Below are 16,566 nucleotides of genomic sequence, written 5' to 3'. Positions count from 1 at the left end.
ATGTCAATAGAGCAACTGGCCTACAGTTTGAATGTGAAATGCTCAATAATATTTTGATTTCAATAAAAATTTTGATAAGTTTTAGTTCGTCTAATTAGTTTCATTCCCTTTGTTTCTTGGTTTGGAAAGAATTATTGAGGATTGTTGCACAGCTTCTGAACGTCGAGTAGTTAATTTATATAAATAAAAAAAGTATGTATTACTTAAAAGGATAGTAATATTATAATATAACAAAATAAATTTCCATTATGATAGTCAAGTTATTTTCATTAAGAGATAATATCAGTTATAAGAGCTTTATAATTCAGTGTGTATAGGTCAGCTGTATGACTGCTTCTCAATTCCTGATAATAATTCCATCCAAGTTGTATAAATGTTTTGGAGTTTTGTTCTCTGAACTGGATGGTTTGGTCGTGGAGCTTTCATCGTTCTTCTGAACGACACCATCAGCACAAACTTCAGATAGGTTTTCAAAAACAAACAAACCGTCATATTTTTTCAGCAAAACTACTTAATGTAGGTATATGAACAGTACAATAAGGGATTTTTACAAGTAATTACAGATTAGTGCATTGCCTATTCTAATGGATATAATAATAAGATATTACTTAACTTCATTATTTTTGACCATATATTTCTTTTAAGCAGGAATAGATGAAAATATTAAAGATAAAAACATGGCTAGCATCTTAATTGTTCTAATGAAAAAGAAAACTCATCTGCGCCAGTTGGACATTACTTCAAATAGATGACCTCAGTCATATACAATTAAGTATTAACTAAAGTCTAAGAGAAAATGTTGTTTGTTTGTTTTTAGCGAAATAAATATGATTGTAAATGTAAAGTTGACATGATCATTGCAAATGGCTGGTAAATTTTGTGTGTAAAATCATCATTGTTGAACGTGGTGGATCTGATGCAGATATGAAGGCGCGAATCGGTAAAGCAAGAGTAGCACATCTACAACTGAAGAACATCTGGAACTCAAAACAACTGCCAATCAACACCAAAGTCACAATTTTCAATACAAATATCAAAACAGTTCTACTGTATGGGGTGGAAACTTGGAAAATTACAAAAGCCATCATCCAGAAGATACAAGTGTTTATTAACAGTTGTCTACGCAAACTATTTTGGATCCGTTGGTCAGACACTATCAGTGACAACCTACTGTGGGAGAGAACGAACTAGATGCTAGTGGAGGAAGAAATGAAGAAGTGTTGGAAGTGGATAAGACACATATTGAGGAAAACACACAACTGTGTCACAAGTTAAGCCCTCACATAGAATCCTCAATGGCAAAGTAGAAGAGGAAGACCAAAGAACACGTTACGTCAAGAAATGGAGGCCTAGGACAGAGTGGGTTAGAGAATGCTGTTCGGCGACCTATGCTCCATACGAGGTAACAGGCGAAAGTAAGTAAGTAAGAATAGTACAGTTTGTCCTGATTAAATGTTACCTGTCATGAAGCCATTTCATTCAGTACAAAATTATTCTGTTAACTTATATGCTGTAGTAGATCATTATATAAGCTTTTTTGATGTAGCTAAAAACGAAACTGGATATCGAAATCTTACTTGCACACTAATACAGTAACAAAATTGTACTTCAAAGAGATCTATTACGAAGGAAGTTGGTATGCTATTGATCACGTGAGTTGATATGATTTGCATAGCTGAATAATTATAACGTAGAAACTCTAAACACTAGATATTAGAAGAAAGAACAACTAATCAACAAACTAATTTATTACATATCAAAAATGACACAATTATGCACGGAATAAAGCAAAATAAAGAATATGTCCTTAAATATAAGATGCGATGAAAACATCGTGATAGTAAATATGAAGCTTTTCAAATATTGTAAGGGCGGTTTTTAAAGTTCCTACTGAGATTTATTTATTATTATCTATCTCAACATATAGAAATCGATAGAAAGGGACACCCAAATACATATGCATCAAACAAAATTTCTGTGAGGGCTTGGATGCTGTCCGGATGTCTAAACCGAAAAATGTGAAATTTTTAGGGAGAAACTCCCCGAGCCTTTGACCTAGAGGTCTAATCCACACAAGGCAGTTGAACAACATTAAGAGATATGATCACATAGTAGCTAGTGGTCAAGAATAGGCTCATACATTATGTGTTCTTCAAGATCCCAGAGTCCATGGGCGATTCTAGTTCGGATCAGGATTCGCAACTCCCTCAGGGGGATCCTCTGTACCCGTCTACCTGATTTGAGGGCCGGATGTTTGCTTTTCTTCATCTGAATTTCGTAAACATCACCCTTGTTATGAGAAAACTGTCAGTAGGACTTACGCGAGACCATATAAAAGCATTTCGACAGAAATAACGAAATTCCCTCACTCTAGGTCGTTCCAGAGCATTTGAGGGTCTATTGAGAAGTTCTATGTTGATACTTTTATACAATTTTATTATCCACATTTTGGAAAAATACATATCTTACGAATTCGATAGTAGTTACTTTATTGCATGTTTTACAATTCTTATTCATTTATGGGAAACATGTTGGGAATATTGAACTGAATATTAAAATGTCTTCCCTGTCTACATTTTCTAAATTTGTTGTGACTATTATACTCCAATTCCATATTTCTTCCACTACTGCTCTTAATTTATCACGTTTACTTTACTTGCGGCTGACATTTTCTTTAAATTTGTAACTTGTGAATCTAGATGTATATTCTTTATTCAAATCAAGCTATATTACTATCATTATTTGTTTAAACTGTTATTTCGTGTTTACATTGGTTGTCTGAATCTTTCCATCGATGTTTAGAACTGCAGTTGATAATTCTCTCACCTAAACATCAATGAGAAGATCCAATTAACCAATACAGAAATGAATTAAAACTTCACCCCATTGCACATGCTAATAGCTAACTGAACTCAGTAGGTAAGTGGATAACGTAATGGTGTTTGAAGCGAGAAGCGCCGGGTTCGAGTCCCGGGGTGAATATCAACTCTAGGATGCAGGCATATCTATCTGACGAGTCACAAATGTGACGAAACGCGTGTCCTGGATTCCACTGCTAGCCACCATTAACTTGTGCTGATAATGTTATGTCGTAGTTATTTTTAAGTGTTTTTGGCATGCAATACCATTACTTTTCGATTATTCAGTTCGCTATACACATGAATATGAATATCTTATACACGTTTACTACATTTTCCAAGTACTACCGATCTCTGACGCAAATATTATCAGATAACTAGCTAATAAATGAATCAAAAATTTATAAATTTTCTAAGGTATCCTTGTTTATTTTAATAAGTTTCCTGATAATAACTTATAAATATTTCGAATAAGAGTTAAAAATGTTCTAACAGTTGAATTCACGAGTCAATTCAAGTTCGGCCACCAATAAAAACCTGGAAGCATTGGACAGTTGACGCAGGACTCGAACATAGGACCACTGTGCAGGCATCAAACAATGTTAACACCTTTGTATTCAACTATTAAAGTACTACAATCTCCACAAATCCCCATAATGATAAAATGTTTTTGTTGTAGATGTATTGGTGAAATCATTTCATGAAATATAAGTAAGGAATCTTGTACCGAAAATAAGATCAACATACAGAAATCAAATGAAATGGCTTTGTCTCATATTATGCGCATGATAAGGTTATTTGTACTTGTACTATGAGTTTACTGCAGATAAACTTTAGTTGTATGATAAAATCATGAAGCTCAACAGTTAGTAATTTGTCTTCAATAAAATAAGTACTACAAATTAGTGAAATTACGATCGAACCATCGTTAAAACTGTCCTATGTGTTGTTGAGATACATAGCAACGGAAACTGTACTTGAAAGATCTTCTTTATAAGTGTAATAAGTAATTTCCACTGACTAATGTAACAGTTAGACATATCTGATGATAACCATATTCAAAGAAACGTACAATTTATCACCTATTAGGTAATCGTGGAATGAAAGAGCAACGAAAATAAGCTTATTACGGGGTTAAATTCCTAGTTTGAATATTAACTTTAAGATACAGATAAACTCGACGGATTATTTCCATCCAAAACGAAATACGTGACGTGTATTTCATTCCTACCCACTATTCAACTTTACTTACCATTCATTTGTGCTTTATTAATTTCACATGTATGTATTTCAAGTTAGGTTAATGATTACTATATGCTTAGAAATGTCTTAAAATAGGTCTAATTACTCATTTTATCATATTTAAAGGTGAAAAGATAAAAATGGTTAGTCAAACTACGTCATTTGTTTTATGGGCGGGAATCATCATAAAACATTAGGAAACGAACCAAAAAAATTTTTTTGACTAACGAAAATGTACTTCACATTGTCAATAACGATTATTATATGAAGTGTAATAACTCCATTTTTTATACGATAATTTGTTTATCAAATTGTATTTAATTTCAGAAAAGTTTAATTTAATTGTTAAACGCCTGGCGCGAGACTGATAGGTCCTGGATTTGAATCTCGTGGGGTGCGGGATCGTGGATGCGCACTGCTGAGGAGTCTCATACTAGAACGAAACGGCCGTCCAGTGCCTTCAGGTTTCCCATGGTGGTCTAGCTTCAATTAACTCATCATTTCAATAAAAAAATTTAACAATCTCCACAACCCCTTAACTGTTAATTATTATAGTCAGAATAATTTAATCAAAAAAGTGATTTATATTTATTTAATTATAAGTATGAAGTAATTATGAAATTTCAGGTATGTTCATTAGTTATAATCATGGAGCTTCAAACGATCTACATTATCATATGTTAACTAGCGGCTGGATTCAAGAGAGATTTTATGAAGCTGAGACCAGCAAATTTTAACCGTGTCCATTGTGAGACAGTTACTCACTGAAGACAATGGTAGACGGACGTACAATATCACGAATTGGTTGATGGATGCCGGCTAAATGTTCTAGATGTTAAACGTTTACGAGCGAGACTGGATGTCGTGGCTTCGAGTCCTGGGTACAGAGTCTTGGATAAACACTTCTGAGCAGTCCCATACTAGGATGAAACGTTCGTCTAAGACTTCTAGGTTTATAATGATGGTCTATCATTAATCCATTCATGATATCAATCAAAAATCCACACTGAGCAAAAGAATAAATTACTTGTCAAAAAGTACATAAATAATATTAAGTGACTTGTCTAGACTTCTTCAGGGTAATAATCGAAATCAAACACATGATGATCTTGACAAGTTTGCTGAACGAAACGTTGAAATTATTGAAATTTCAATCGCTGAGATTATTTTAAATATAATTTTTACATATAATGACCTCTCTTTACTCGGCGCTCAATTTTTTGTCAAACTATTCGTTCTAAACGGTTGAATATTTTACTTACATTTACATAGTGATTAAACTTTCTATGGTAATTAACAGTAAGCTCAAGGGAGTATATAAATGTCTGGAATTGGTGTTTAAGTTTTTATAGAAGCATCAGAACTTAGATAGTGAGTGATATATTTCATTGAAATGTATAGAGTAAGATAAAAAAGTGTGCTATGAACTTTGCTATTAGCCTCTATTGAATGTATAACAAACTTAAAAGCAATTAAATGTATACATTAAAACAGCCAGTAAGTTATTGTTAATTTGAATTATCAAAAAGCATTGAGTAAGATTTTTATGGATCTATTCGTTTCTAACTTCGTAATTAAAAAGGATTTTTACGGGTATTTTACAATTTTTAAGTAGTTTACACTACAGACCTGATAGATATTCAGATCATGATTGAGTTTTCTGCCAAGTTTTCTGTGAGTTTTTATATAAATTCAAATGTGGTGAAAGCTATTTCTATACAGAACGGTTATGTTTATAGTTCAAGTCACAAACTGATCTTAGCTAGAGCACCAGTGAAAACTTAAAGGCAACAGTATCCAATGTTTCTAGGTTTTTAATGGTGGTCTAACTGAGAAAGTACACTATGAAAGTTCTACGGTTTTCACAAATCCAGTTAATGAATTTAAATAATCAAAACTGACGTTTGATCATAAAAGTAACCAAATTATTCGTCTACATACTTTATGTAAGTAAACAATTTAGTCTAATACATTTATCCTTTGCATTTTCATCTTTTCACTAAAGTGTTTGTAGAAATCAATTGTTAAGTAACTTGGTAAAATTGAGAGAATTATTTTGTCAACATCCGCTGAATAACTACAAAATGATGTTATTGTAGTGTACAATTAATTCTAAGCGCAGTGATGTGATCATCTCTTTAGTAGAAATGAAGTTATCAAGTAGATATAGACAAATTTATATCTAAATGAAAGTTTTACATTAAATGGACATCCTACTGGAATAGTGCAATTGATTAGTGACAGGTAAAACGTTTACGTTTTTCGAGACAAACGTACTGAAACAGTGCAACTGCTTCTTAAACAATTCATGTTTACAAACAATCAGTTAGCATATCTGTAATCAAATGACCTAAACTAGAAGTGTCACTTCCTAAATAATGAAGTAGTATATTTCACTCGAAAGCATTTTTTTATAAAAAATAGATGCTTACTTCCTTGCTTTGTAAACCAAATAAATTTACTATAAATAATGAACAGATACGTAGTTAATTTCTGAAGTCTTCTGATATCATCATATAAACTATCTTTGTTAATCTATTGGAAAAATAATAAATGATCGCTTACATAGTCAATATAGTCAATACTGATGATACATTTTAAAACAGGACGGCCGTTTCGTCCCAGTATGGGACACCTCAGCAGTGCGAATCCATGACCCCACACCCCGCGAGATTCGAACCCAGGACCTATCAGCCTCGCGTGCGAACACTTAACTTTTGGATCACTTAGCCGGTATAGTGTTAATATCTAACTTCAACCAATACATGAAATTGCGCCATCGTACACCATTGTCTTCAGTGAGTTACTATCTCACAACAGACCCAAAACTTTCAGGTTTTCCATGGTGGTCTAGCTTTAATTGACTAATGAATTCAATTAAATTACTACAATCTCCACAAAACCCCTCTCTGAATAGGTAAAACACAACGATATAATATATGAATAGATAGTTCTATTTTATCAAAAACTTTATATAAAATCCATTTTCATTTGAAATACATATTCACTAGTTTTCTCTATCCTAATTATATTCTAGATGATATGGATTAAAGTTTAGGTAGTGCTAAATAATAAGTATCATCATTTGTAAACAATTTTTGTCAAACTATATCATTATCTATTTTATCTAAATAGTGCTTAAACGTTACCACAGCAACTCAAACAGGAATAAACAAAGCTACATAATACAGGAAATGAATATTAATCATTTGAAACGTTTTAAGAAATTCACGAATATATTAACTAATTTATTAACAGATCTAATAAGGAAAAGAATCCCTGTTAAAGAAACATTGAATTTTCTAGTAATAACCATATGCTCTCTAGAGATAAGCCTAATATGGAATTATAGAAATTTAATCCTGAAGGCATGACTGGTAAAGGACAACCAAATAAACAGTTTAACAGCTGCAGTGAATAACGATCAATCATCATTACTAATTGGTTAAACTTGGAAATGTAATCCTTTGGATATCAACTCTGTGCTTTAAATTATCTTCACAAATCCTATATCCTAATAAACTGTTTGTTTTTCTTCAATCTAATAAGGTCTCTTAAGACTATTCCAAGTTATATTCATCTTTTCATGTGACAAATCATTTCCTACTAAAACAAATCAAATTAAGCAAGTATGTTTAAGTGTTCTCTACTGATAAAATATTATTCTTTTCCTAAAAGAAAATTCACTCAACAAATCACCTAAGAAAAACTGAACATTATTTTTTCCAGATGGTTGAGAAGATTTGTAACTCCAATGGATGATTTTCATAGTTTTATTCTTTGAACTGGATGGTTTGATCATAGAGCTTTCATCATTCTTCTGAATCACATCATCAGTACAAATGAACTGAAATTCGTGCTGATGATGTCATTCAGAAGAACGATGAAAGCTACACAATCAAACCAACCAGCTTAGAGAACAAAACTTCATCAAAATTATTTTTTCCAGTTAAAAACTAATCTGGATAAGAAGTACAGTGAAGTACTCAATAAATTAAAAGAAAAAAAAAGACAAAACAAATTTACCGGCTCATTACAACTCATTTGATTCTTTACAATAGGGGGAGAGAAAATTAGAGAAGATAATTCACATTCATAATCATTACTACCAATCTGTCTAAATAGTAAATTCTTCACCAAATGAAGTAAATTTCTCCTTTTCGCTTTTGTTGCCCATTTAATTTCTTTCTTTTTTTAGATTTTTTCTCATTATTTTGAATTATATTCTTCACAGTTGACGGTGAGACTATAATTTATGGGCGACGTTCGAGCGACGCTAGATTGACCTTGGGGGCGTTCACCTAATAATCTGGACCAAATGAGGGTTATAAATCTGTCTGTGGAATAAGGATTATAATTTACGGTTGATGATTGTTGTTAGGAATTAGATTTAGGGTTTTCATCACGAAATGACATCAGCTATAATGGCAAAACTCAATTTATTCAATCGGATGAATGAATTTCATGCCAAAATCCGAGACCTGTTTTCTTATACGTGATTGGTTTATCCATAAATTATAGTCTCGCCCAGTTGACTTATTTTGTTACTTCACACTTTTTCTCACCTTGTTAACTACACTAGTTAAGCTCGAATGTTTGTTCACTTTTTAAAAAAATTTTATTTATGTTAATGTTATAGTGATGAAGTACAATTAGGTTTATTCAAATAGAAATCTACGATATTTATGCTTTTACTGTCTAGTCAGAAAAAAACAAAAAAAATAACACAACACAACCAAATTTCTATTAATGATTTATGACAATGTTTACAAGTTATTCAGTTTATTATTATATTTTATTATTATGATTAGAAAATAACAGAAAGCCATGTTTTTAAGTAGGTGAACAATAAAGAGTTGTAATGATAAGATTTTCGAATAGTAAGAGAAATAAATTCAATTAGTACTGTTTATTTGAATCTTCCCATTGATGTTTAGGACTGTAATTGATCAGTCTCTTGTTGGCATATGTGCATACTCTGAGGATTGACTCAATATAGCCTTAAATCACAAGCATTATAAACAAAGATGGATAGTATCTAACTGTGGAATCCAGTTTAGACTCACGTTTTGTCCTATTTGTGACTCGTCAGCTAGATGTATCTGCACCTCAGATTTGATGTTAGCTTTGTGACTCGAACCCAGCATCGTTTACTTCAAACTCCATCGTGTCATCTACTTAGCAAGTACATCCAGCTGACAAGTTCCCAATTAGGACGAAACACGCGTCTAAACTGGGTTCCACTGCTAGCCACAATTCATCCTTACATAGTAAGAGTAATAGTTCAAGCAAATAAAATATAAAAACAATTTACCATATAAGCAAAAGTGAAAAACTATCATACTGAAAAAAGCATAAATTAATTCAATTTCATATTAATCAATGTGTAGAACAGTTAATTTTATTGATCGATTTGAGTTTATCCCTATTTTAATAATGATTTACTATATTTAGTGAATACAGGTTATATGGTAACAAAAAAAAGAAGAAGAAAATCAATAAATATAACATGTCTGGTTAAAAAATTGATATGAAGTCTTAATATATTCATCGTGTAATAATTGTCTTGTTTTTACATTAGTTTATAATTACAAATGTATCTGTCTAATTATTATTATTTTCTTTGAAAAACCGACATAGTAACTAATCATCAGTAAATCTTAAATAACCTTTATTATGTTGAAGGTTATGTTATTTTATCTTAGTAAGAACATGATGTATTGTGAAACATAAATTGGTTTAGTTTATTGAACTAGAAATACTACTATCAAAAAGTGACACAACTGTTCAAAAGTAGTTTGTTTTTGGAATGTTATGTTAACCAGCTAGTAACTGTTATCCTAACAGGATACAAGGAAAAAAACTCACCAAGCATGCTGATAACTCATTATATACTTACTTCCTGCTTACATGAGTAAGTAAGTATGTATTTGAAGATTTATCATCATGCTTAATATCAAGCAACATCAAGTTAAGAATCTTTGATAAAAATGTCAAGACAATTTTATTGTATGGAGCTGAAACTTAGAGAACTACTACAAATATCATCAATAAAGTAAAGATATTTATAACCAATTGTCTACGTCCGTTGTCCGGATACCATCAGAAACGATCTACTGTAGCAGTGAACAAATCGACTTCCAGCTGAAGAGGAAATTAGGAGGAGACGCTGAAAGTGGGTAGGACTTATATTGTGGAAATCATAAAACCATTAAAATGGAGGCTCTTACATGAAATCCTGTAGACAAAATGAAAAGAGGAAGACAAGCGAACACATCGCGTCAGAATTGGAGGCAGATATAAAAGGAATGAATGACAACTGGGAACAACTGGTAGAGAAAGGCCAGGACAGAGTTGATTAGAGAATCCTGGTCGGTAGTCTACAAGTGGGTAACAGGTGTACGTAAGTAAGTAAATATTTATCCAATTGCACCCCATAGGAACCTGTAAAATATGTTGATTGAAATATTGAATAGTTTACTACAAACTTTTAATTTGCACCTGAAGGGCTTGTACCTCATTTCTACAATTCATGAGAATCTATAGTGAAATCTAATCGACAAAATAGCATAATGAAAACGGGTTATATAATTTCTCTTGAAATTATTTTGTATAAACTTACACAATTTAGTTCTGATTGTATCGTTTTAGGAATCAAACATGTTTCAGTATAACTACTGGGATTTTTAAATCCTAATCCATCAGATTTTGGTATTGTTCTAAGTGGAGATGTAAATCCATAATTAATTGTTTGTTCTCCATTCATCATTGGTCTTTCTTCACAGTAATGATTAATCGAACATGGGAATTCAGTTGACATTAATGCTGAACTGCTTTTATCACTATCAGTATGACTAGATCGCATTCTATCCAGTGTTGTATTCAATGCACAAAAATTATAAATCGGTGGTGGACCGAAATTTCCCATCGTATAACCACATTCCGGGTTCCATTTGTATAAACTTTCACCATCTACAGGACATATTGTATTTATAATAGGTGAATGGTACAATTTATCATAATTACTAATTGTACCGCCTGAATTGATATTTTCTTCAACAATTAATTCACCATTCAAATGTAGTGGATAAGAGTTTTTATCATATTTTAACAATTTTCGATTAGCTTGACGTTGTTGTTGACGACTTGATCTTCGTCGGATTGAAATGAATACAATAATAAGGCAAACTGATGTAAGGCACATAATTAACAATAGAATTATAACTAACATAATACCTAAATGACCATTTGTCAATACATATCCTAGAAAGCCTTTTTCACCAAATTTATCATCAAAAGCTGAATTTAATGATTGATGCGCTTGTAGAAATAAACGTGCATTTGAATTTAAAGGAGGATTTCCATTATCACATACACGTAGATATAATTCATATATTCCACTATCAGTTAATCCAATACCTTTTTGACCAGGACCAGCAATTAATTCACCGGTTTTACTAACTACCACAAAATATGGTGAATTCACGGATGATGTGGTGTAAGAATTTGTAGAGTGAATTTTATTGTTATATGAAACTTTATCTTCACTTTGTATATAATCATTCTTAAGAAAGTGAACTCTAATTAGTTGAAATGTTAAATTTGCATTATGTGCATCATCAGAATCGTTAGCCGATAAAATAAGGATTTGTTGTCCTCGATAAATTGGTGTAGTTATATTCATCATTCCTAATTCTGTTACTTTACTTAAACCGATCATATGTGGTCGTTTGAGAATGTTAATTTGTTGAGGTGATGCGAATTCAGAAGCTTGTAAGATTTCTTCCCACTGTGGAATATTATCATTTTCATCTAATACATTAACAATGACAGATGCTCTTGAACTACGTTGAATTGGTGTTCCAAGGTCATGCAATAAGATAACCAATTCGTATTGACTATTTTCTTCTCTGTCAAGTTTCTTTGTAGCGAATATTTTTCCAGTATCACTATTAATCATAAACAATTCATTAGGGATTCGATTATTTTTACTATCACTGGCTGATATCAATTTATAGCGTACTGTTCCATTATTTCCATCATCTTGATCAATCGAAGTGAGTTGACCAACTAAGTCAGAGAAACCAGGACGATTTTCGACTATTTGAAAAGATTTACTACCGATGAGTTCTGGACTGTTATCATTTTTATCAGTTAGGTGAACAGTAAAATTTGCAACAGCTACATGATTGCCTTGAACTGTTTCAGATGAATAGTTGTCAGTGGCATAGACAAGAAATCGAATCTGAGGCATAGTTTCTCTGTCTAATATAGCTCTTGTAGTTATCACACCAGTGTCAGGATCTATGTAAAAATATGATTGCGCTTCACTTGATATATGATATTGTATTTCTGGAGTAGAATCTGCATCACTGGCGTGAACTTGTAATAAAACAGTGTCTATTGGTTGGTTCTCCGGCATAATGTGATTGATAACTCGATTTTCTTGAGTAAACGTTGGTCTATATTCATTTAAATCCAATATATTTATTAAGATCGTTTGTTCACTTGTTCGACTTGGTTTACCATTATCTTGACATGTGATAACAATCTTAATAATCCCATCTATCACAGTTTCACGATCAAATGATTTAGTTGTACTTAGACGGTAGATTTCTCGTCCTTTAGCTGAATTAGCGTGTTCAAGTTTAAAATCTTGAGTTTTAGATTTTAGATTACATGATACTATACTATTTTCACCAATATCATCATCACCAGAAATAATTAAACCAATATCCGTTCCAGCTGGTTGATTTTCACTTATTGACAAATGAGCTACATGATCACTATAATTAACTTTACTAATATTATTATCATTATTATTATTATTATCAACTGATGTCTTATGTAAATTACCCTCTTGTATTGATCGGATTTCAATCCATGGATCATGATCATTAGTATCTTTAACAGTGATACGAACTACTGTTTGACCAATTAATGGTAGTGTACCACTATCTTGTACTATAATTGGTAAAATAAATACGGTATTTTCTTTAGCATTCAATGATTTTTTTAAATAGATTTCACCAGTATTATTATCAATTCTGAAATGATCTAATGATGATTGACTTAATGGTCGACCAAATTTATATAATAATTTACTATTTTGATTAGAATCTGCATCCGTTGCATTTAATTTAATGATTGTTGAATTCATTGGAATATTCTCGAAAATTTCAATATCATAAATGGATTGATTAAATATTGGCTTATTATCATTCACATCAGTAATATGTAATTGAAATGGTTGATGAAAACATTTTGGAATAATTTGTCCACCATCACATACAATCAATTCACCAGTATAATTATTCTTCAGTTCTGCATCTAATTCACCTAATATAATAAGATTTAAATGATATGGTGGTTTATAGGATAATGAAAATAATGATGATTGAAAATCATTACCACGTAAAGTATAGGATTGAATAGAATTAATACCTTTATCTGGATCTTTAGCAAGAATTAATGGTATTTCATAACCAATATTAACAGATTCAGAGACATTCACAATATATATAGATTTTTCTGTTATATTTTGATTCGATGTAGAAGTGAATGGAAAATACGGTGTATGATCATTAATATCATGTATAATAATAATAATATTAATCCAATGTATACGTGATATACATACGGTTAAATGAATTTGACATTCATTTGTTGTAATTTCGTTGAATGTACTATCCATAAGTTTAGGTGACGACGACGACGATGATGATGATGATGATGATGATGCCATCAAATATTGATTATTATCATTATGAGTTAATAATTCATCAAATTCTTCAGGTTGTGAACATAATGTTTCCCGATCAATACGTGATGCAACAAATAATTTCCCATTGTATTCATCAATACGAAATAAATTTTGATTTGTATCATCATATAATTCAAATATACCTAAATGATTTTCATTGTTAATATTCATAAAAAATTTCTTTTCAAAATCTAATTTAATATTACCTATATAGGAACCAATTTCTGATTCTTCATTAATAGAATAATATAATTCTTTGAATTGGGATAAATTAGATAAATGACAATTTATATTATAAATGAATTGAATATAAATAATTAAATTAAATGGAATATAATACTGATAATGATTTATAAGTAACATGATTTTGTTTTGTAAAAAAACAAAAGATAATGGGTACAATTGTCAGTTCAAACTTCATACAAAATACATGATGATTATTAGATCTTCTCTATACATAGAGAGAGAGAGACAGAGTTGTAGATTGTCTATATTGATCCAAAATATGTTGATAAAGAGAGTTGATGTATAATTTATAATGTGTTATATAACTTCTTCTTCATATAGCAATCATAAGAATAGATTTGTTTTACATTCATTTCAATTAGTTATAATAATAATAATAATAATCAGTTAATTAGAATAGGTAAACATTTAAATAGTATTTGGCAATTAACAACTAACTTATGAATATCAATGTAACCTTTTAATATCTATATATGTGTATTGTATAATAGAAAATGAATAAGGAATTAGATTGTTGAAACAGGTAACTGTGAGGGATGAAGTTTAAATAACCTATGATATGATTGTATGTATGTAATTTTATCTATGAAACTAACTAAATAACTGACTAAATAAATAAAATTTATATAAAGAAAATAATTTTTTCGAGATTAACCAATCCGATGATGAGTTTAACTTATTTGATTTTTGTTGTAATTATTTTTTTTTCTTGATTTTTTCATTTCCTCAGTTAGTAGTTGTACCAACACACACACACACATTAGGTGGTGGTTAAACGGATAGATGTTGGGAAGATGGATAGATGTTGAGACTAGGTAGACAGATTTAAAATAGATAGATAGATAACTAATATATAGATCGATGTACAGACATAGATATTGTTCTCATTCATATTGTGTGTTGTTTTTGTACGACAATAAAGTGAGAAAAATCTGTAAATTCCAAAAAAAACAAAACAATTTCATCTTTAATCTAGTGTAAATAATAATAGGACTGGTAACATTAATAATAATAGCCGTTAGGTGGAAATAAGTGACGAAATAAATATTTACGAAGTACTATTTTCTATATGTGATGTATGGTAGTAGGTAAGCTAAGTGGATAACGCTATGGTGTTTGAAGTGAACGATACTGGGTTCGAGTCCTAGAGTGAATATCAACTCTGAAGTGCAGAAACATTCAGCTGACGAGTCGCAAATAGGACAAAACATACATCCTAACTGGATTCCACTGCTAGCTACTATCTATCTTTGCATATGTTATTTGTGAATTAAGGCAATATTGAGTCAATCCGCACAGTATACACATATGCCAACAAGGGACTGATCAATTGCAATCCTAAACAATAAAGGGAAAATACAAACAAACAACACCATGTAAATTTAATAGATATAACGCTTTCACATGCTGTGAGGTGGATAATTCTTTTACGGGAATGAAAACAATTGAAAACACCCAACAGATTATAAAAATCGTTTATTGAGAATAGATCATGAATGCATGAGTTTCTTTTGATTTCATCCTCAAAGATTTTTATGATCACGATATGTTTAGATCAGTGAACCAATGATCAACAGTTCCAGTTTCAGTCAACCATAGATATCAAATCGTTATCCGATGCTAACAGAGATATCTGCCTTATCACAAACATGGTTACACTCGAAACTGACCACTAGTGACCGTATTATGAAAGCATGAAGCTGATTCACTTTAAGGTTTATTGTCATTATGGGCCGTCTTATTATTGATGATTCTAGCCCAATAACTACATTTAATCTCATTGCTGCTCCATCCAATTTGTTTAAAGGTAGAAAATTTACTCATAAAAATTGTGTTCACTGTGTGGAAGTGATTGCATACAAATGAATTAATTGAACAGTAGGTTGATCAATAACCGTTGCTTAACTTTATGATCAAAACAGCACAACACCGATGATCGTCTAATAAACAAGTTCTATTAAAAATCAATATTAGTATGAATGTCCCAAAGTGAATTTGTATGGTATAGACAGAGAATTTACGATCACTTACAAGATTGATAATTATCACGTAAATATTAATCGCACGTATCATACAGAAGGTACAAAACTGTTTATTGTCATTACTTACACCATGTAATATAGTATTACAATCTTCCTATAGCGTCGTCATGTCTGTTGATTGTTCATATTTCCTCAAAAAATGAATGCCTAAAATTCCATATATGTATATGACTGAATGGCTTGATTAAGAACTTGTTGAAAAGAGATCGCTTTGTAGAATTTTGCATATTTAACGAGGGTATATTAGGTACGTTGAATGACAAAATACATTTTTTAAATATAATTTTCAGTAAATATCAAAGGATCACTTGTAATCTATATACCTAAGTAATATTACTGTTTAATAATTAATTGTTGTTCATGATTTGTATTCGATATGATTGTATTGTGTTTCCTGAGGGTAATTTATTATGCA

At 31.0% G+C, this 16,566-nt stretch overlaps 1 protein-coding gene across 1 annotated transcript in view; it reads right to left on the bottom strand.

The window, feature by feature from the left end:
* Positions 1–14,405, bottom strand: part of PCDH1_2 (Protocadherin-1) — a 36,556-nt gene extending 22,151 nt beyond the window's left edge. Inside the window, exon 1 of the mRNA XM_051214288.1 lies at positions 10,723–14,405. Coding sequence (XP_051067441.1) covers positions 10,723–14,226 — 3,504 coding nt within the window. The 5' untranslated portion in view covers positions 14,227–14,405. The remainder of the gene's footprint in view (positions 1–10,722) is intronic.
* Between the last annotated feature and the right edge of the window lie 2,161 nt (positions 14,406–16,566).

Source organism: Schistosoma haematobium, chromosome 2, assembly GCF_000699445.3.
Source record: "Schistosoma haematobium chromosome 2, whole genome shotgun sequence".
Classification (NCBI taxonomy): Eukaryota; Metazoa; Platyhelminthes; class Trematoda; order Strigeidida; family Schistosomatidae; genus Schistosoma; species Schistosoma haematobium.
The sequence above is the reverse complement of the archived record's forward strand: the minus strand, read 5'-3'. Positions and strand labels throughout refer to the sequence as shown.